The 21,836-nt window shown below is 40.1% G+C and overlaps 1 protein-coding gene across 8 annotated transcripts in view; it reads right to left on the bottom strand.

Annotated features, from left to right (window-relative positions):
• CC2D2A (coiled-coil and C2 domain containing 2A) overlaps positions 1-21,836 on the bottom strand; it is a 136,852-nt gene that overhangs the window by 47,435 nt on the left and 67,581 nt on the right. For all 8 annotated transcript variants that reach the window (XM_037727939.1, XM_037727938.1, XM_037727934.1 and 5 more), the window contains 5 exons: positions 19,102-19,242; positions 16,701-16,857; positions 15,644-15,882; positions 12,748-12,925; positions 2,414-2,570 (listed from right to left, as the gene is read on the bottom strand). In XM_037727939.1, the coding sequence (XP_037583867.1) occupies positions 2,414-2,570; positions 12,748-12,925; positions 15,644-15,882; positions 16,701-16,857; positions 19,102-19,242 (872 nt within the window). The remainder of the gene's footprint in view (positions 1-2,413; positions 2,571-12,747; positions 12,926-15,643; positions 15,883-16,700; positions 16,858-19,101; positions 19,243-21,836) is intronic.

The raw sequence follows: 21,836 nt of genomic DNA, 5'->3' as shown, positions 1-21,836 counted from the left end.
AAAAAAAAAAAAAAAAAAAAAAAAAAAAAAAAAAAAAAAAAAAAAAAAAAAATCAAGGATACTAATAGCACCTCCTTTGCAGAGTTATTTCAAAGATATTTATTTATTTAGACATTCAAGATACTTATTTGAGCTTCTACTTCATGCCAGGCACTATTGCAGGCACTGAAGGTGGGGGACCATGTTAACTTCTCTTCCCGAGTCCACAAGGGGCGTGGTTTCAAAGGTAAGAACTTCCCAGCGCCATGCCTCCATCCACTTCCCCATCTGGGAACCTAGAGTTCTTTGTCTAACTTTCCTGCACAGGCTAGGTAAAATTCCAGGTGAGCTTCCTTTGTTTAGAAAGCCGGCCAAAAGCTCTGGGGGAGGAGGCTTTGTGAGCCAAGCAGCTAATCCAGCATTAGAGTCGAAGATCAATCACTCCAGAGGGCGTTTGAAAGAACTCTTCTCATTGGACAAGAACATGAATGGAGCAGGAATAACTTCGAAGTTAAAACTCCACTGCACCTTACCTGCCTGGATTTCCCTTTCTGGGATTTTCTCCCACAACTGCGTGGGAGCTCTCTCTACTTCTCTCTTTTTCTCTCGCTCTGCCAAATAAATCGCTCTCTGCAAAACTCTTTAGGTCCGACCGCCGCCGCCAACGCCTCTTCCCCATTCCTGGGGCCAGGGAAGCCAAGAACCTCAGGACACATCCCATCGGGGAGGGAGCTGATTTCTGTTCGGTAACCCGGTTACAAAGGTAGCAGTAAAGAAGCAAAACTGCTAAGAATCCTTGTTCTAAAAATTGAGAAAGGAAAGAACTTTTGTTCTCATGGAGTTTATAGTTGAGTCTGTGGGAGAAGCAATAGTAAGAGTAATAAGAGAAATACTTAGTATGTTAGACTAGTATGCGAGTGCTAAGGAGAAACAAATTAGGGAAGGTATATAGAAAATTTGTGCTTTGGAGGGTGGAGAGGGGATAAACTTTTAGATGGGGTGGCCAGGGAAGCCTCAATGAGAGTGACTTTGAATAAATATCTGAAGAAAATGAGGAGGTAGAGGTAGAGTAGAGGTGTATTAATTTGGGGAAAGAGCATTGCTGGCAGAAGGAACAAGTGCAAGCACCTTAAGATGGAAGTGAGGAACAGGAGTTAAATAAGTTAATATTTGCAAAGTACTTACACAATGCCTGGCAAATAGTGACCACACAACACGTTAGTTATTACTAAGCTGTTGTGGCTACAGTAAAGTCGCACTGATTTGGCCTCTACCAACTGGAATTTAATGGTTAAAAACTCTGGGTGGTTTATTTAATCAAGTAAAAGAGGAGATTTTCAAGCACTAAATGAAGTAACTCTAGATCTTTCCTTCATATTAACATCCTATCTTGTTAAAAATAACCTTATAAGACATTAAAGGAGCTATTATTAGACCCATTTTATAAATGAGGAAAATGATATTCAAAGAAGTTACATGACTACCAGAATCTCACAGCTTGCCAACATCAGAGCTGGAACTAAAGCCTAAGTCTCTAGACTTTTAGACTGAGGATAGAATTTGGGCCTCAAATAAATAATGCAGATAAAATTCCAGGTGTATGTCATGATAAAAAAATCAACAGACACATGAGGAAGCAAGCCACCATAAACAAGACGCAACAGAATCAGACCAATAAGCAGATAGGTATTGGAATGATCAGATACCAAATGTTTAAGAATATTTTAAATATATTTAAATAAATAAATGAATGAATATATAAAAGAAATGAGAGTCTAAGGAAAGGACAAAAAGCTGTCAGAACTGACCACACTGGTTGGGAAAGAACTAAACATAATTTCCAGAGTTGAAAAATATGGTAATTGGGAGGAAAAATAGAAAGGATTAGTTCCAATAATTAGAGACAGCCAAAAGGTGAATTCATGGCTTGGAGGACAAATTTAAAGAAATTACATAGATTGTAGCAGTGAAAGAAAAACAGCAAAAGTAATAAAGAAAGATTAAGAAACATGGAGGAAGGAGTGAGAAGATCCATCATATAGTCAATTGGAATTGTAGAAGGAGATGAGAGAATATTTATTTCAAATTTTTTGGGCTTATGAACAACACTGTGATGTACATTTTTATGCAACATCTTTGTCCTCATTTCAAATTATTTTCTTAGGAAAGATTCCTAGAAATAAAAGTAAGGCACCAATTATTTTTCAAGGCTCTTAATTCACACTGCCAAACTACTTTGTAGTTCCAATAGTTATACGCACTTACATCGTCACCAATGGTATATAAAAAACAACTTGGCAAGAAGTTGCATAGCATCATTGTTTGAATTTGAATTTTTGATATCAACTTTATAATTCTCTTCTTGTCTAAGAAGTGAAACAGAGATATACACATTTAAAACTGACAGTGAAACAGTGGTATTAGCTTTTCATACCACTTCCAACTCCCTCGTGGTCCAGTGTCACATGCTGATTACTGCTAAACTCCATTTCCTCAATAGGAGCCCTTCCAGTGAAAACAGTAGTCTCAGGAATAGGCAGAAACACTTCTGCTAGCAAGGTGGGACCACTGTGTCCAATAGTTTCATAGACCTGAAAACCAGAGAAGGGAAATAGCTAATAAAAACAACAATAGTGTACGCTCATGTCAGATAATCAGTCCATGTTGTTAGTATTTGTGCTGGTCACTGTTGCAGCCCTAAGGGCTCATCTCAGCCTGGAAAGTTGAGTTGTGTTACTACGGTTTCCATGGAGATGAGCTTACAACTGTTTGTGGTCAAGTTGTTGACACTCTGCTTTCTGGCCTGGACTAATCTTCTGGGTAGGGAGGTTAATCAAACTAGCAGGCAAGGACAATTGTTTTTATTCCAAACCAATATACAGCTTGCTTTGAGAATGGGCCCCCTCCTTTTCTGGACTCAGGTTGTTTTCAGACAGCAATACTATTAGGAGGAATGGGTGGGACAGCCATGCCCCTGGATGGCTTATTATTTGCACCAATCTCCAAGTCAGTCGGAGAAGCTCCATATGCAGAAGCACTCCAGAGTGTTACATTTTTAGCAAATCTATCAAATTCTTCTTTTTCACACATCATTTTATTTGTTATCTGCTGAAACCCCTTATTTTTCTCAGATCTTCTCTTAGATGGAGCCACTTAGACCACCAGCAGTTCTGCTACTGATCACTGTGGTGTGTCGCATTATGACGTTATTACCGTGAGGTGAAGGGCTCCGTTGCAGGGCAACCATGATTCAAGAATACACAATCCAGCCTCAGCTGGACCCTTGGCTCCATTCAATCCCCTGTATTCTTGGCACATCTCACTTTTGTGGTAATATGACATAATATTCCATAGTTCTCCTGGCTTCTTACTTGTGTTTTATTCTTTCTCTACTTGAGGTCTCTCTGACTGGTTTACAGTTTTTGAAAAAATGCTGATTTGACTACTTTTATTTCTACTAATCTTTATATTTTTCTTCTTGTGTAATAATCCCCCTCTAGTCAGTATTTTCCACTTATAACTTGAATACACAAAGATGACACCACAGATCCTCTTCGCCCACCCTCCCTTACAGGGCATATGATCTGAACTTTTGTTTTTTGAGATGGAGTCTCACTCTGTCACCCAGGCTGGAGTGCAGTGGCGCGATCTTGGCTCACTGCAACCTCTGCCTCCTGGGTTCAAGCAATTCTCCTGCCCCACCCCCCAAGTAGCTGGGATTACAGGCTCCCGAAACCACGCCCGGCTAATGTTTGTATTTTTAGTAAAAACGGGGTTTCACTATGTTGGGCGGTCTGGTCTCGAACTCCTGACCTCAAGTGATCTGCCCCCCTTGGCTCCCCAAGTGCTGAGATTACAGACATAAGTCCCGTGCCCAGCCTGATCTGAATTCTTGTCCAGAAGTGAGGATGAAGTGGTGCCTTGCTACCGCCCTGGCCTTGCCTCTCCAGTAGCCATTCTGGTCTCACCTCCCCAGCTCGCCTTTGCAAGATGGCTGGCTGAGTGTGGAGGGGCTTTGGGTCAAAGACAAAGGCAAAAATTGCACAGGTACTGAATTCAGGACCCCAGACTTAATATCACTGTGAGCTATTCTAATAGGCAGGATTTCAGCAGGAAGCCCGTAAGTGGCACACTTAAAACACACTCTCCAAATTCATCTTTGTCAGTGCAGGAATAATAATATACCAGAGACCTATCACCCCCTGCAGTTTCAATGATCATATGTTATGAACATCTTATTTCATCTATACTCCCCACCATTCCCCTCCCATCCAGTAACTTGAATCTAGACATTTCATCTGTAAATATTTCAATATGTATATTTAATAGGTAATATTTTTAAAAGCATAATTACCATACTGTTTTTATAGTAATTCCTTAATAACCTCAACTATTGGTAAATTTCACATTTCCTTGAGAGCCCCAAAAAATTCTGTGATATTTTGTTTGAATCAGGATCAAAATGTATTCCATATGTTGTAATTGACTGATATGTTCCTCAAGCCTCTTTATTTACAAGTGACCCTTCCTCTTTTAAAAAATTTTCTCTATATTTTTATTGGTTCACAACTCTGATGTGACAAGGAGTGCTATTAGTTGTTTGACCCAACACTCTTAAGAGACTGTAATTCTATAATCTTACATAACTTAAAGAACATGTGGTATGTTATCATTTATTGCACTGGAGACCTTGATTTGACCTCTTAAATTACAAACTCATTGGCATGACATCTCATCCCAAGAAAAGGATGTGTTTTCTTTCATTTTGTTTGAAATGAAAGAAACCACATTATTATTTTTTCCAGAATTAATTTAGACAAAAATTCATGGAGACATCCTTTTGCAGGCAGCACAGGGACTTAAGGGGCTTTCGGTGTGGTACCTTGTTTAACCTTCACCATAATCCTGTGAAAGGGTATGGGAGGTGGTTTTTATTCCTCATGGGTGTTCCCTGGGCTGGTCCCCATGCCTAGTGATGACCAATAAAACATAAGTGATCACATAAAGGGTGTTTCTGACGACATCAGTGGAAGTCTGCTCACTCCTAGTTTCTGGAGCCACATTTTTAGCTGGTGTCTAGAGAGGAACTGAATGGGGGTTCTTGGTGCCAAGTCTGCAGGCAGAGGCAATCATAGACTCTAGGGGAATGGAGGGTTTGCTAGTTGATGTTACTGTCTCAGAAGATAATTACCAGATTTTTTAATGAGAAAAAAACAGATTCCATCTGACAAAGTCAAAAACATCCAGAATGTCCCCAATCTTTATTTTCGACTCTCTTAAAATAGCAGAAGTTCTTTTAAATGCTAGGAAGAAATGCTATTTAAAAAAATTAGGAAATGGGTACTTTGGGCTTTAAGTAAGTATTTGTAAATAGATCTCTGTATAATTTAGTTTAATTTTTGTTTTCTCTCAAAGCCAGGGGTTCTCAGCATCAGCACTATTGACATTCAGGGCCAAGTAATTTTTTGCTGTGGTGAGTTATAGGTTGTAGGATGCTTAGCAGCACCCCTGGCCTCTCACTCATATGTGGGAGCTTAAAAAGCTGATCTTATGTAGGAAGAGAGTAAAATGATGGTTATCAAAGGCTGAGAAGGGAGGAGGTAGAAAAGAAGGTTGAAGAGAGGTTGGTTAATATTAGTTAGAAGGAATAAGTTCTGGGCTGGATGCAGTGGCACATGCCTGTAATCCCCGTGCTTTAGGAGGTCAAGGCGGGTGGAATACCTGAGATCAGGAGTTTGAGACCAGCCTGACCAACATGAAGAAACCCCGTCTCTTCTAAAAATACAAAATTAGCCTGGCATGGTGGCACATGCCTGTAATCACAGCTACTCAGGAGGCTAAGGCAGGAGAATCACTTGAATCCAGGAAGTGGAGGCTGTAGTGAGCTGAGGTCACGCCATTGCACTCCAGCCTGGGCCACAAGAACGGACCCAATCACAAAAAAAAAAAAAAAAAAAAAAAAAAAAAAAAAAAAAAAAAAAAAAAAAAAAAAAAAGAAAAGAAATAAGTTCTTGTGTTTGATAGCACAGTAGGGTTACTATAGTTAACCTAGTTTACTGTATATTTCAAAATAGCTGGAAGAGAAGATTTAAAATGTTTGCAACACAAACAATAAATGTTTGAGGTAACAGATATCTTAAATACCCTGATTTGATTATTACACCGTCTATGCATGTATCAAAATACCACATGCACCCCATGAATACATACAATTTTATGTATCAATAAAAAAACTTAAAAAAAAATCACAGAATACTGTAAAGGAACAAAAGAAATGTAATCACATGTTCTGTTTTTTTCATCTAAAATGATAGTATGGAACCAGCATGTTTTTGTCCTGCAGACATTTCTATACCTGTTGTTTTCTCAGAGAAATAAAGCAAGTAAGATTTTTTTTAAGGGAATTCTCCCATTAAGTACCCGTGGTTTTCTTCAGGATAACATGAGATAACATATGTAAATATTGTGGCCCTGCAGTGGACATGTAGTAAACATTATTTCCTAGAGAATTCCCAGTTTCACAGGCCCTGCCTCATCCAAGCCCTCACTGTCTTATCTTTAGATGACCACACCTGTCTTATTGCCTCATGCAACCCGTTCTTCCTGCCCCCACCCCCTGATTTCCTACCAGCCCTCAACCACCTGACCTCTCCAACTGCACACAGCAGAGCTTTCTGGTATCAGCGATCTGACTTGCTGTCATTCTGTTTAAAGCATGGCAAGTAAGATGTATGTGAAAACAGCAACCACAAAAGTGAGGTAGGTGAGGGTAAACAAGGACAATTCTCCAAATATGACTGTTACTCCCCTCTGATAGAGGAGTTATTCCTCAGATGAGCCAGAGCAATCAGGAAAGGCTCTGAGAAGGAAAAGTCAAGTCATCACCAAATAAGTTAAAAGAAGAATTTCCCTATCTCAATCCCGATGCCAGGAATCTAAAAGCTTAACAGGATTGATTAATAAGGAAAAATAATAATGTTAAAAATGTAAAAGCCACCCAGAAATATATATATATATATATATATATATATATATATATATTTTTTTTTTTTTTTTGAGGCAGAGTCTTACTCTGTCACCCAGGCTAAAGTGCAGTGAAGTGATTTTGGTTTACGGCAACCTCTGCCTCCTGGGTTCAAGCGATTCTCCAGCCTCGGCCTCCTGAGTAGCTGGAATTATAGGCGTGCACCACCATGCCCAGCTAATTTTTGTATTTTGAGACGGTGTTTCACCATGTTGGCCAGGCTGGTCTTGAACTCCTGACCTTAGGTGATCCACCTGCCTCCACCTCCCAAAGTGCTGCGATTACAGGCTTGAGCCCCCGTGCCCAGCTGTCACCCAGCAGTATTACACCACTGTTGTTCGTTGTTTCAGAGTTGAGAAGATGAATGTAGGATAAAGTTGCATATGTGAATGACAAAAAAATGAAGGCAAAATTTTTAAATTTCTAAGCCAAATTTCATTTGTAAAAGGCTACACATTTATTTTGGAAAGGCTCCAAAGCCAAGATTTTCAAGACTTTTCTGGAAGAACCGTGGCCTGGCTCCAGTTCCCCTGTCCCATGAAGTCCAATCTCATCCTTCTCCTTGGACCAACTTTTTTTTTTTTTTTAAAGATAAGGTCTCACCCTGTCTCCCAGGCTGGAGTACAGTGGAATGATCATGGCTCATTGTAGCCTCAAACTCCCAGGCTTAAGCGATCCTCCTGCCTTAGCCTCCCAAGTAACTGGGAGTACATAGGTATGTGCCACTATGCCCAGCTAATTTTAAAAAAATTTTGTAGAGATGGGGTCTCACTATGTTGTGCAGGCTTGTCTCAAACTTCTAGGCCCAATCTATCCTTCCATGTCCCAAAGTGCTGGGATTGTATAAGTGTGAGCCCCTGTGCTTGGCCCAACTTTGATTCTCCCCTTTTCACTTCTGCAAGTCAAACTGTCATCAAGCTCTGTGGATTCCACCAATTCAGGCTGCAATTTCAGTTTAATTAATTCCTTCTTCCCATTACTACTGCCAGGCCCTGATCCCATCCCCTCACTCCTGGCTTTCTGTGCCAGCCTTTGGACTTATCTTTTGCTTGTAGAACTGCCTCGGCATTCTTACCTCAAGCCTGGCTAGGAAGCACTGAACCTTATGGTTACAAACATGCAAGAAATCAGACATCACAGTCAACACTGTTCCCTTCAAAGGTCATATACATCTATGCACCATTTAGTATTGATTCTCGGTAGCTCTCCCTTATATCCCAGCTGGACTGAAACTCCTGAGGCAGGGCCTTGTGTACCCCTTTGTGTACATGGCTTCCAATTCTCCACAACACTCCTGGCTTAGACACTCAGTTGGATTTTCACAGTCAAGCAGAAAACGTTGACAACTTGAATGTTGAATTATCAATTGAAGCATCATAGTTTTGAGGATCTTAGAACTTTTTCTGAAATACGCTACTGTACACTCTAAATTAAAGAATTTGATAGCACTGGCATTAACAGATATATTTAAGGTGAGTTTTTTCTTACCCTTCTAAAGTTGCCAGTAATTCTTAAACCTTCTCTTGCTTAAAACTAGCAATCATATGGGAAATTTCCAAATAGCACAGTACTTACTATGACTAGAGACTTGAAATACAGTATCTCCTAGATTAATTGTAGGCCACTGTAGCCAATCTGTAGCCACTACTCAATCCTAAAAAACTATGCCATTATGCCATTGTGATGTGAGATTTGGGCAATTATCAAATCCCTTTAAATAGCTTAAGAACTTAGCCAAAACTCCCTTAATTTATAATTTTAAAAAAATAATATGATTTAGTTTTCAGGACCAAGCTTATTGCCTATGAGCATATTCTGGATAATATTCTGAGTAACTTTGTTTACCTGTTTAAAAATTTATTTCACAGTGTTTTCACATTGGTTTTTCAAAAATTATTTTGACTGTAACATCCACAGCAAGCTAATATTCAAGGCAATAAGCAGGAGATAGTATTGGAGGCCTTGTTTATATTTTAGAATATATGTGAAATTAAATACTGCTGTAGTGTGGGAGGCAGAAGATAGTCTTTCCCTGTAAAGTAATTCAGAACATTCAGAAGTGCCTACAGTGGGAGTGTGTTTCACAGGCTGCCAGAGTTGTCTGAGCTCTTACCCACCAGTGGAGGCATGGCTGGGCACCTGCAGGAGGGGAGGCCTTCTCGCCTCTCTCCTGTCTTTCTGACTGTGCTAGTGGGTGTCTCCTTGCCAACTTCCTCTCCTGTCTGCCTGCCATGTTACTTTCTGCTGCTCTCCCCTCTAGTTCTCTATCTGGTCTTCTCATGTTAATCTTGGCCTTCCTGGTATCAGCTCTTCCTCCCTAAGGGAGGTAAAGGAAGGACGAGTTGACGATGGATGTCAAACTAGGAGGCAGAACTCTGAATAGTGACATCTTCACTATTGGTGCGTGTAGAAAGGGAGGGACTCAGGTGGGCCCCTGCAACTCCTCCTCTATTCATGGAAGGTGACATAGGAGCAGCAAGTGTGCTTCTGGAGTTTATGTTTCTTTACTTTCTCAGTCAAGTTTTATTCTTAGTGTAGACAATGTTTTGTGTGCAGTAAGTCTTACTTTAAACTTAAGTGAATGTGTTCGGGGGTAGGGCACACAGGTCAATGTGGGAAGCAGTAAAGATGTTGAGGCTTCAGAATTGAACTCTACCTAGCAAGGTGTTCAGATTTAAATGTTCCATCCAAATGGAAAGGAATCCCTGCAGGGAATCCTTGGCTAAGAAAGGCTGCTCTTGTTAGTGGTATATTGTATAATACACTTTATCATTTAAACACATCTGAAATTGAACAGTGTCTTCTAGTTGATGATGTACATAGTCTGCATCATCAAATAATCATGCATCCCAGTGAGTGCATCCCAGTGGCTCAAATAATCGTACATCTCAGTGAGTGACGATGAGATGAAGAGATAAGCTGAAATTCAGGAAGCAGTGTAACAGAGCCCATTGACACTGCTAAGAGGACAGAGGAAGAAGAGCCCTTCAAGTGTTCCAGGCCATTAGCCTCAGCGGAGTTGGAATAGAGAGTCCACATGGACCTCACACCTGAGGGCAGGGATGTTACAGTGGCTGTGTCCAGTGGCCACCTAAAACCCCAGAGGAGATGGAATAGAGAGTCCACTTGGACCCCACACTTGAGGGCAGGGACCTCACAAGGGCTGTGTCCAGTGGCCACGTAACTGAAAGCTGCCCCATTGGGCAACTCTCTACTTCTACCTTCAAACAAAATTGCCTCATTTCATTCCCTGTGTTCATTCAGAGTTGTAAATCAAGGAAGGAAGTAAACATTAATAGAAATTATTTTCCCCCAGTTGACATTCAGAAAGGGAATTTTAAGGCTTAAGAAAATCTCAGGTTTTCACCAAACCTCCAACTCCAACCCTCTTTCTAAAAACATTTTTCACTTGCTTTCTCCTCTCACCCGTATTATGTTTAAGTTAGCAGCCAAAGAAGTTTGATTTTTTCAAGTTTCAGAATACACAGATATTTTAAAAAATTAGATGGCATTTTAAAAAGTTATGTGAGTGACAGGACTAAGCCAACATCTAAAGTTTTAACATTTCAAGAAAAAAATTTCAGCTGTGCAGGTATCAATACAGCAAAGGAATTTTGCTTGAGTCTTGATGCTTGGTGCTTTGTAAATGAGGACCACCCCTGCCTTCACTCACCCCCAGATCACAGATTAAAAGGTACAGAACAAAACTGCCACAGGCTCTGGAGAAATTCTAAGCCAAGGTGGTTGACCTTGGGTGGCCAGTGCTGCCCCTTTCAGGTTCCTCCTCCCATTTCTTGGCACTCTCTCTTCTCTTTCCATGCAGTTCTACTGTGCTTCCTTCCCATTGTCACAAGAACACATCCCAGCTCTCGCAAACTTCCTCTACAAGTTTTTAACTAATGAGGTCTAGGCGGGGCTTGATATTCAAAATACTGAACAACACACAGGCAGGGCACTAAGCCATTGGAAGAGCTGCCCACCACAACTTGGGAACAGGGCCCTGGAGGAACTGGCCTTGGTCACGCATCCCCTTTAATTGGTTAATTGTGGGAAGGCCCGGGGGTCCCTGAAGTGGGGCTTATGTGGCCAGGATGGTATGGAGGAAGGTCAGGGCAGCAGCTATTTATCATTCAGTACAGAAGTATGTAAATATTTTATTAATTAGACAGCCGCAATGGCACCTACAGACAATGTCAGTTATACTCACTAGGAATAGGTAGTGGCTGCCTGAAGTACTGTATTGAGAAGAAGTCTAAAATTATATTCAGGCTCGGTGGGAAAACATAACAAAAATAGCACCATCAATTATTGCTTTCTGGCAAGGGTGGTGGAGGGAAGTGAGAAATTCCTGCCTAAGTGATGGATGAGGATCTGTGATTTCTGCCTCGGTGGCGATGGGGAAGCAAGGGCATGCATGCCACAAAGTTGCAATCCTAGTGAACAAGCCTGCTAGGATCATAAGAGAGACCTATTAGCATTGTGGGAGAAGATTCACCAAAGGAATAAGCAAGACTGAAGACACTGTAGTGGGATAAATAGCATCCTCCACATATTGATGCCCACCCAGAAACTGACCTAATTTGGAAACGGGGTTTTTGCAGATGTCATTAGTTAAGGATGAAAATAAGATCTTATTAGATTAGGACGGGCCTTAAATCCAGTAAAGGTGTTCTTATAAGGGACAAAAGAGGACCCACAGAGAAGAGACACAGAGAAGGCTATGTGAAGGTGGAAGCAGATACTGGAGTTACACTAACACAAACCAAGGCACTCTAAGTGCCAGGAGGAGCTGGAATAGGCAGGGAAAGATACTCCTCTAGAGCTTTTGAGGGAGTATGGTCTTATTGACACCTTGATTTCAGACTTTCGGCGTCCAGAACTGTGAATAAACAAATTTCTCTTGTTTTAAAGCCACCAACTTAATGGTTCCTTGTTATAGTTTAGTTTCCCTAGGAAACTAAAATAGACTCAAATAAATATATTGCTAATGGTGGAATTTAGGCTAGTGGGGAGCTTAATTTTGGGGGGATCCTAGCATCTGTATCTTTCCTACATTACAACCTCCCATGATTGTGACATAATTGATTTCTCTATTATGCTAGGGTCCTGGTAGAAGGTGATATTGAAATACGTCTTCAGTGAATGAGCTGGAGATCCCCCTGTGCCCCAAACCCCTTCAGCACCCCTCTCCCATCTCAAGGCACACACTCCAGAGCACTGTGGCCAGAGTTATTCTTCTGGCATTTTCAGTAGGTGAGGAATTGGGGAACAGATTTCTTTCTGCTAAGGCTGTAAGAACAGATGTGACAAGGAAGAGGTTTGAGAATCTATCAAGGCATATGTATAGCCAATGGATGATTTAAAATTATCTCAATCCTACAATGAACAAAAAATTATTGGAGCAGTAACTATAGTAATAATAATTATTATTACAATTATTTTGAGAAAAATTTGCACTCTGTCACCCAGGCTGGAGTGCAGTGGCATGATCTCAGCTCAATGCAACCTCCACCTCCCAAGTTCAAGTGATTTTCCTGCCTCAGCCTCCCAAGTAGCTGGGATTATAGGCGCCTGCCACCATGCTCAGCTAACTTTTTTTTTGGATTACTGTAGAGATGTGGTTTTGCCATGTTGGCCATGCTGGTCTTGAACTCCTGGCCTCAAGTGATCCGCCCACCTTGGCTTCCCAAAGTACAGGCATGAGCCACAGCACCTGGCCAGTAACTATAATTAAAAATGTGTACCTGAAGTGCCAAACTCTCCGGCCAGTTGACTATTTGCAAATTGAAAATCTGTCCAAAGTGAACTCGGAAGTCTGCTCCTAGTGGCCGAGTGACTGTCCTGGACACCTCCTTGTTGTTGAAGAGCACTTTTAAGTACAATGAGCGCTTCTTTACATCTTCCCTTCTCAAGACCTCTGCTCTGCAAAAGGAGACCATTCACAGGTGGAGTTAGTAATAATTTACTAAGGATCACCAAAATATATGATAAATAAGCACTGAACAGAACAAGACACACTGCAGTCAACTCTGCCAGTCATGTCAGCCCTCATTTAACCAGAAGAGCCACAGGTCTTGCAGAGTAATATGGAATTTATGGAGAAGCCATTAACAGACACTGAGAAGGGCACAGAGGATTTAAGAGTTAGAGTCCATGCATTGTTATGCTACAGCCTCCTCAGGTTTTTCAAACAAGCTTTACGTTTACATACTTAAAACCCAAAGTTTTAAGTTCACATATTCCTTGTTAAATGGAATAAGTTCAAGACATAGGGGATCATAATTTATATTTGGGTTAGAAGTTTTATTCTAAAAGTATAGCAACATATTGTAGCAGTTAGATCAATTTACTTTTCCAAGATCCCAAGCTTTTCTCAACATTTTTAAATAAGTGAATGTGGAATGGATGCAGGTTATTAAGAAATGTTTCTTATTTTTAAAGATAATCTGAATCACAATAAAAGCTGTTCTGGTACCTTGAAAGAATTGAAATATATCATTCTTATAGCCAGAAAGCTAAATAATTTCCCATGGGTTTTTAATTTTATTATACATATTTGTAGAGATGTCCACCAAAAAATGCCAGTTATTGGTTAAGTCAATAGCAATTCAAGCTTATTGAGGAAAGGAAAAGGTGAGGACATCGAAATCTGATACAAGCTCAAGGTTTTTTTTCGGGGGTGGTAGTTTATTGAAAATTGCTCCATTGTGGTGAAATGTATATATCATAATGTTTACCACCTTAACCACTTTTAAGTGTTTGGTTCAGTGGCATTATGTACAATTACTATGTTAGGTAACCATCACCATTGTCCATCTTCGGAACTGTTTCATTATGCCAAACAGAAATTCTCTACTCGTTAAAAGGGGTGGTAGTTTTAACGTTTTACATCTCTATAATTTAGACTTATCCTAGACATGAAATAGCTCAAACTACTTCAGCACTTTTTAAATAAAGGAAATTTCACACCAAATTTGCAAGAAATATCCACAATACCCAAGACTTAGACTCCACTCATAAACGATTACCAAATCAAGCCCAAATTTTCCTTTTAGAAAGCATGCTCTATCATCACATATTTTGATGTTCATGTTAAAATTATATGGTACGGTATTTGTGCCTTGAAAATAGCTTACTTAGTGCTGGGGAATAGTTCATATATAACATCTTAATATGTGAAGTTGAGAGAACACGTGAAAATGCATAAAAAGCTATAATTTAAAAATGAATTAATCATTAGTCATTAACAGAAGTCTGAAACCCAGAAGACTGTGAGAAGTCTTATAATGACATCCTAATTAACTCCCACATTTCAATGAACTCAGAGGCTGACTGACTTTATTTGAATTCTCATTTTTCATGTTGGGATATTGAAGATTTCAGTGTACAATAGCCCCTGTATTCACAATAGATCTTCCATTTACTGAAGAATTAAGCCTGGGATTTTGTGGTATCGATGAATTTAATGGACTCCTTTTAACTATGATACACCATAACATGCATCAGAATCACCTGAAGACCTTGTGAGAACAGTTTTCTCAGCCCCAACTCAGAGTTTCCGGTTCAGTAAGTCTCAAGTAGAACTTGCAAGTTTGTGTTTCTTTCCTTTTCTTAATTTTTTAAAAAATTTCTGTTCAGTTGATTGCCTTTGAATAATTGTCTGGCTAGTTTTTATTAATCTTTCTTAAACATATTTATTTCAATGTGAGATATTAAAAATGTTTGGAGTTTTATGTATTTATTCAATAGAGGTGAGATCTCACTTTGTTGCCCTGGCTGGTCTCCAACTCCTGACCTCACGCGATCCTCTCACCTCAGATTCCCCAAGTGCTGAGGTTACAGGCATAAGCCACCATGCTTGGCCTGAGTTTATGTTTCTAACAAGTCCTCAGTGATGCTGATGCTGTTGATTCCAGGGCTATACTTTGAAAACCATGGCTATACAATGATGGAAAGAATAAATAGGAAACATAAAAATATTTTGATTACATTATAATTTTAAAAAAGAATATGAACTTATAAATCCATGTTTATGAATGTATTATATGTATAAATGTATATAAATCAAGTAATGTTTCTCTTAGGCATCAAGTAAGAATGACTAGACATGTATTTTTATCAAATCTGGAGGGTATGCTTCAGATGGCCTCACTTAAATACAAGCTATAGGGCACACCCACAACTTTTTTGGGAGTTTTCAAAGAGAGAAGCTGATCCATGGAGCAGTCAAAATCAAGGGGCAAGAGGAGGCATCCGTGCCTGTGCCAGAAAGTTGGGACATGCTCCCAGTGGACAGATGGACTCATTAAGGTTACAGATAAGGGACTCAAATCAAAAGACTTAGAGACAGCCACTGTGAAGAGCAGGCAGAGATTTGCAACTGGGATGCTTCTCCTACAGGCAGCTTTCCAGTGTGTTCCTCCGTAGCCAGTGTGGGTGCCTGAGGTAGGTGAATCATATGAAATCACCTAAAGTGGGCAAATGTCAGCAACTTCAGGTGGTTCAACCTAATATTTGTTCAGAGTTAATGGTTCTCCTGATGCTAGTGTAGGTCAGTAAGTGTGCATGTGTGTGTGCTTGCGTCCACGTGAGCATGTGTGTCAGATGTCAGCCTCATTTATGGTCAGAGCATCCACTCACCTGGGGCACTGGTTGTTGGGTGTTATGCTCCCCGCCAGGCTTAGCTCCGGGACCAGCATGGGCTCCCCAGGCCTCCTCCTGCTCTGGGTTGCTCTCTCCCTCACCTCCTGCTCTATCACTGCTCGATCAGTGGGCTCTGGAGGGATGGGTTTCACAAGGTCCTCCTCAGGATACGGCTCCTCAGTCTCATCATAGGGATGTTCTTCTGCTGCTTGTTTTCTTTTCTTCTTCTTGGCCTTCTGTTGGGTTAGAGGCAACATGACATCAAGCAGGAATTTTGGAATTTCATTGAAGAACACAGTCTTCAGCGCCAGATGGACCTGGATGCAAACCCCAGCCCCATTTCAACCAGATGTGTGTAATCAGGCAGGCCACTAAGCCACCTGACCTCTCTATGCCTCAGTTTTTTTCACCTAAAGAATGGGGCCCAGGAAATTTCTCCCAGGGCTGTTGAAATGAGACTGTTCAAATGCCTAAAAAGCATTTATCGTCCAGCCTAGTCCCTAGAAAGAACTTAAAAAAATGGTAGGTATTCATGTGATCTTTAATTTTGGTTTTCAAGGCTAAGGACACATCTTGAGATATTAAAATGAGGCGTATAAGCACAACTAGCTTTGCAGGGACCCCTGATCTATTATTTGTTGCCCTTGAACTCAGTTTTGTAGGGACATGTGCATAAAGTTACATAATTTTCTAAAGGATACTCAGAAGCATCAATCCCTACATTTAATGGAATAATGCATGTAAGAGTACAGTGCTGGACACATGCATCGTGATTACTATATTATTCCTTAAATAGTCACAGAGTGCTACGGTAGTATTCTCTGTGGACAAAGCTGGCTCTGCTATCAGTTAGCTGGGTGACTTTTTAAGCAAATGCATTAACCAGTCAATTCATTCATCCTTTTATCCCTTAGCCAGGGAACAGGGGAAGAGACAGGGGGAGCCACAGGAGACCCTAGTCTGCCAGTCTGGTTTCCCCCGTCCTGAACTGGAGGCTGCCATCCCAGACGCTTCCTGGCTAGCCCTATTCCAGGCTGAGCATTTGTTTACACACTTGTGCTTTCCTCCAGGCCTTCCACTGCTGCAATGACGTTCTGTACTCCTCCATCTTCTGTGCATACTCTTCCGTGTGCTCTTCCAACAGTTCACTTATTTCAACTTGAATTTCTGCTTCATATGCTTCTTCATCTGCTTTCTGGTCCACTTTTTCCCTTAAAAAAATTTGTAGTCCCTTGGTTATTTCTGGAAATTAAGTAAGAGAGTAATAATAACAGCAAATACTTATATTGGGCTTGCCACGTGCCAGCTCCTCTTCTAAAAATGTGGCACATTAACTCACAATCCTGTGAGACAGTTGCCATTATTATCCACATCTTACACATGAGGTGACAGAGGCACAAAGAATTTAAGTAAGTTACCAAAGAACACACAGTTGGTGAGTGGACGGGCTGAATATGAGCTCTACCCACTGAACAGGAAGCAGCCATGTGGTGTGCTGACACAGGGCCTGTAAGTTCTCCACCGATGGTGGAAATTTCATTAGTTATTTTATTACTTCTCTGAGGAACTGCTTCATTTTGTTGCCACTGAGTCCTGAAACCACCTTTTTGACTTTGGACGGAGGATTTGGGGTTTTTCTTTGACGATTTTGCTTACCACCAGGAGATCAGCCAACTTAAACCATTGTTTCCCATGTGTGTTCTGTAGGACATTAGTTCTGTGAGATATCCCACCAAGAAAAGATATTGTGGCCATATCAACACTGGATTAGATAAGTGTGAAAGGTTCCTTGCTGGTCATCTTTTCAGAGCCCTTAACATGTTGATGAACAGCATGGCTCTCCTGGTGGGTGGCGGCAAATGTGCGGTGACTGCATCCATCCCACCTAGCACTTTGGAGATGGTGATGCATACTGACTGCGCTATTTCCCCCAGGGGAGTTAAGTTTCCAAGTTCTATGCCCCTAAAGCTTCCTAATCCATTTTAAATAAACCTAGTCAAGTGCACAGAGCTGACAAATATTTGCTTGTGGACACGTTGCCTGGGGTTTAAGCAGTTTATAGTCCCCCGGGGCAAAGGCTCTTTTAGCTCTCTAGGATGACTATCAAATAAATATATATATTTGATTTATATACAAACAGATTTATAAACAGAAGGTGGAATTTGGCCTCGAAATTATGTTCCGTCTCTGATATACAGAAAACCATTCGCTTTTCTTATTGCTATTCAAAAGCACAAATAAACTTGAATAATTTCCTTGTGGGAAAAACTATTCTTTATCATAAGGGTGGCTAGATGAATCAAGAATGTGAGAAAAATGGTGCTCCAAAAGAATCTGGAAGACAGATACTTATCAGGGGAAGGAGTGTTATGACCACATGGATAAAATGTCTATAAATTTAGTTTACCTTATAAACTTAAAAAGAAGAAAGGGAGGGATGATGAGAGGGAGGGAGAGAAGAAAATAATCTGGCAAGGATTTCTGTACTGCTTCTGTGGGAGGCTCAGCCTAGCAGACAGAATTTGAAAGCACAAACTCTAGAATTTCTGAGAGGCAGCCATTATTTCTGTGGGGTAGCATATCTGAATTTATTTTTCGTTAACCACTATTAACTGAGCAGATGCTAAGTGGCAGGTGCTCTGGTGGGGACCAGATATACAATGACAACAGGATCCCTGCTCTCAAAGATCACACAGTCTTATACTTGTCCTGAAAACTAACCTTTTTTTTCAATTTTATAATTACAGCCAAAGAAAAATCACAATTTGCAGCTATCTTTGGCTGAAATATAGCTGTTTTCAAAGCAATATGTCAGATAACTGCTGAAATTTCTTACTATTTGTGTCAGTATATGGGCACAACTTATGGAATATGTTTAGAATCAGCATGTAAAGTTTAAATGCAATCTTAAGCACATATACCCTGAGACAAGCACAAAAATGCTTACAGAAGTAGATTCTGTAACAGCTGAAGAATGAAATAAACTCAAATTCCCATCAACAGAACAAGTTTGGCTATATTCATATAATGAAGTATTATAAAGCAAAGAAATCTGCAGATATGTGCTGTCAAGTAGATGAATCTCACAAACACAGTACTGAAGAAAAGAAGCAAGTATGTATCCACTAACGAATACACACAACATATGTTCAGGTATGTAAAAGTCAAAATTACAGGCAATATTAAACTATATATTCTTAGAGATTGCACCTAGTTGGCAAAACTATAAAAGAAAGAAAACATTGATCAAAAAAGTCCAGGTAATTATTATTTTAGGGATTGAGGGGGATGCTATTTGGGAAGGGCTGCTCAGGTATGCAATGTTTTATTTCTTAACCTGGGAAGTGGTTATATGCATATTTATTTGTAATTATTTTTAAAGCTGTATCCATGTTTTATACATTTTTCTTAATGTATAATATAGCCCAATAAAATAATTTTTCAAAAAAGCCTACTTTCTCAAAACAAGTTTCAAGGGAGTATTCGTAAATCTTTGGAACTCTCGAAGGGATTTCATCTCTTTCCAAACTTTTATGATGGTCTTAAGCAATGTTCGATCTTTTTCTTGTTCAGCGTCACGCAATTTTCTTGTTTGTCTACAAGATAGAATAACACATGAGTATATATTAAAAATCTAGCTAGGTGTGTTTGTTTGTAAAAGAAATTAATAATGCTACAGTGATTGCATATTCAATTTGCTAGCTACCGTATTTTGAAACAAGTACAGAAGACTAAATACAAATGCAGATTTAAAGACAATAGGATGTCAAACTGTTTTGAGAGGTTTACTTGATTTTATTCTCTTTAGGCAGATCTGAATTTAATTAAACTAAAGTACTTTAAAAATTCTTATTAAAACTATGCATCTTTCAACAAATAGCGACCTTTGAAGTTAAGAAAATAAAGGCAGTTCTCATGGACTAAATTATTCTGAACACAAGAAAATATGCTGCTGTCCTAGTTAGCAACAAACACATTTAAAGTCTTTCTGTGTTAACACAAATCACCAGATTCACACTGAGGAGATGAAGCATTGTTATTGCATGCCTTAGAGATTTTCAGTATTCATTAGATTACGAATATTTTTGTCTTAATCTGAAGAGGCATCATTTGAAAATGCTTTCACCTTTATTTTATTTAATAACTTACTTTAAGTTCTCTTTACAAATTATAGCTGTATTTAGATCCCAAATGCATTTTATTGCATAATGAGATAATTATTAAAATTTTAAACAAGTGCCATGGGTCATTCCAGGGCATTTAGAAGTGTCTAGGAGACAGAAGATCTCTCTGTCCTCAGGGAGTTTATAGTTTAGCTCAGGGGATGGACACATATGCAAATGATATCAGTGTGAGGTTTGTCTAAAAAAGTATGAGAAACTAAGGATGTAGCATTTCACAGATTATCACTTCATGACTTCCCGAAGGCAAGCCTAAGTCTGGAGGATGTACTTGTGATGACTTCGTGGTTCAGAGCAATAATGGGGTCTAGGTTTCTAATAAATCAACTGGTAGCTATAGAAAAGGAAGACGGCAGAAAATGATAGTGGTCAGCTAGTCAAGATCTAGGACTCTCTGAAACCCTCAGAAAAGCAAGAAAGCCACGAACTAGAATAAGAAACATTCTCCTTGAGGAGCAGTAAAGCATTGTGGTTAAGGTGCAGTTGTTACAACCAGACTACCCAGGTTTGAATCTTCGCTCTACTATTTATTAGCTGGATTTGGGTAAGCTACTTCCCTTTGCCTGCTCACATCTGTAAAATGGGTATGGTAGGAGTTGACCGCACTGGGTTGTTGGGAGGAGTTAATGAGCTAACCCACAGAATGTGCTTAGAATCTTGCCTGATACTTAGTAAGAGGCCCACAAACATTATCTGTCACCATCAGGTGGTCTGTTAATCTCCTCTGCCTTTAGCTGCTATCGTGCCTGCTTCAGCTTTAAAAACTACAATGTAAAAGTATTTTACTGAGTTACATGACACCTACAGGCTCTCTGATATATTTTATACTTTCTTTTTTTTGTACCTAAAAAAAATAGTTTCCCAGAAATGCTAAAAAGAGCCCTTAGCAAGAAAAATTTGCATACAAGCTAAAGAAACAGAAAATGACAAAATAATATTTAATTTAGATTTGTGACCAGAGATGGGGAGGAGGAGAGAAAGGCAATTTTGATTAGGGAGTCAGGAATAGTTTTCTGGAAGCTGATGTAGATGGGGCCTGGACCGTGCAGCAGACTCCCACTCAGAATGAAATTCTGGGAACCACTGGCATCTGGATGATGTTTAAAGCCACAAAAAGTAGATTCATCTCAGGAGAAAATGCAATTTAAAAAAGAGTTAAAAATAAAAAACAATAACACCCGAGACTCAGAACATATGTAAGTTGGACAGAGGAGAATGTTCATCAAAGAATGATGAGAATGACGAATGGTTGGAGGGGGACGAGGACATCCAGGAGAGGGACGAGGACATCCAGAAGAGGGACGAGGACATCCAGGAGAGGGACGAGGACATCCAGAAGAGGGACGAGGACATCCAGGAGAGGGTGGTGTATGGAGATGCAGGACGTCCTGACAGGCAACACATGGGGATGATGTCTGTGTCCAAGCACTGAGCAGGCTGAGGGGTTCCATTCCACTTTCCTAGATGGAGGTCCCCAGTGGCTGTGGCAAGATTTGCTTCAGAGGAAAGGTGAGCACAGGAGTGAGATAGGATGGGTTGAAAACGGAAGAGAGTAAAGATAATATGCATAGCAAATGTTTTCCTGGTGTTTGGCTGTGAAAGGAAACAGAGATAAAATGATAGCTGGATGAGGACTTCGGGTCATAGAATTTTTATGTGTTCAAGACTGAGCACATCTGAGGGCAGAGACCCTACAGAGGGGTTAAGTAAAAATATCCTTATGTTGTATGCTTCCTTCTATATGCTGGTTCCATTTCACAGGACAGGGAATGTGGTCATGATTCCACTGTGGAAAATAAGATGGAAAATGCTTTATGGTGCTATCCTGAGTTAACTGCACTGGTGGAGGGCTCAGCAGATGCTTGAGGTGGGGAGTTCTCGGGGATGGCTGATCAGATCCCAAGAAGCTTGAGGAAATGGATCCATGTACTGAAACATCCAGCAATAGATCATCTGCTTAGAAATTGTTTTACCACCTAGTGAAAAGTCTGCAAGGATGGAAATCTCTT

Source organism: Cebus imitator, unplaced genomic scaffold (genome assembly GCF_001604975.1).
Source record: "Cebus imitator isolate Cc_AM_T3 unplaced genomic scaffold, Cebus_imitator-1.0 Scaffold249, whole genome shotgun sequence".
NCBI classification, from domain to species: Eukaryota; Metazoa; Chordata; class Mammalia; order Primates; family Cebidae; genus Cebus; species Cebus imitator.
This window is presented reverse-complemented; position numbering and strand designations above follow the sequence as displayed.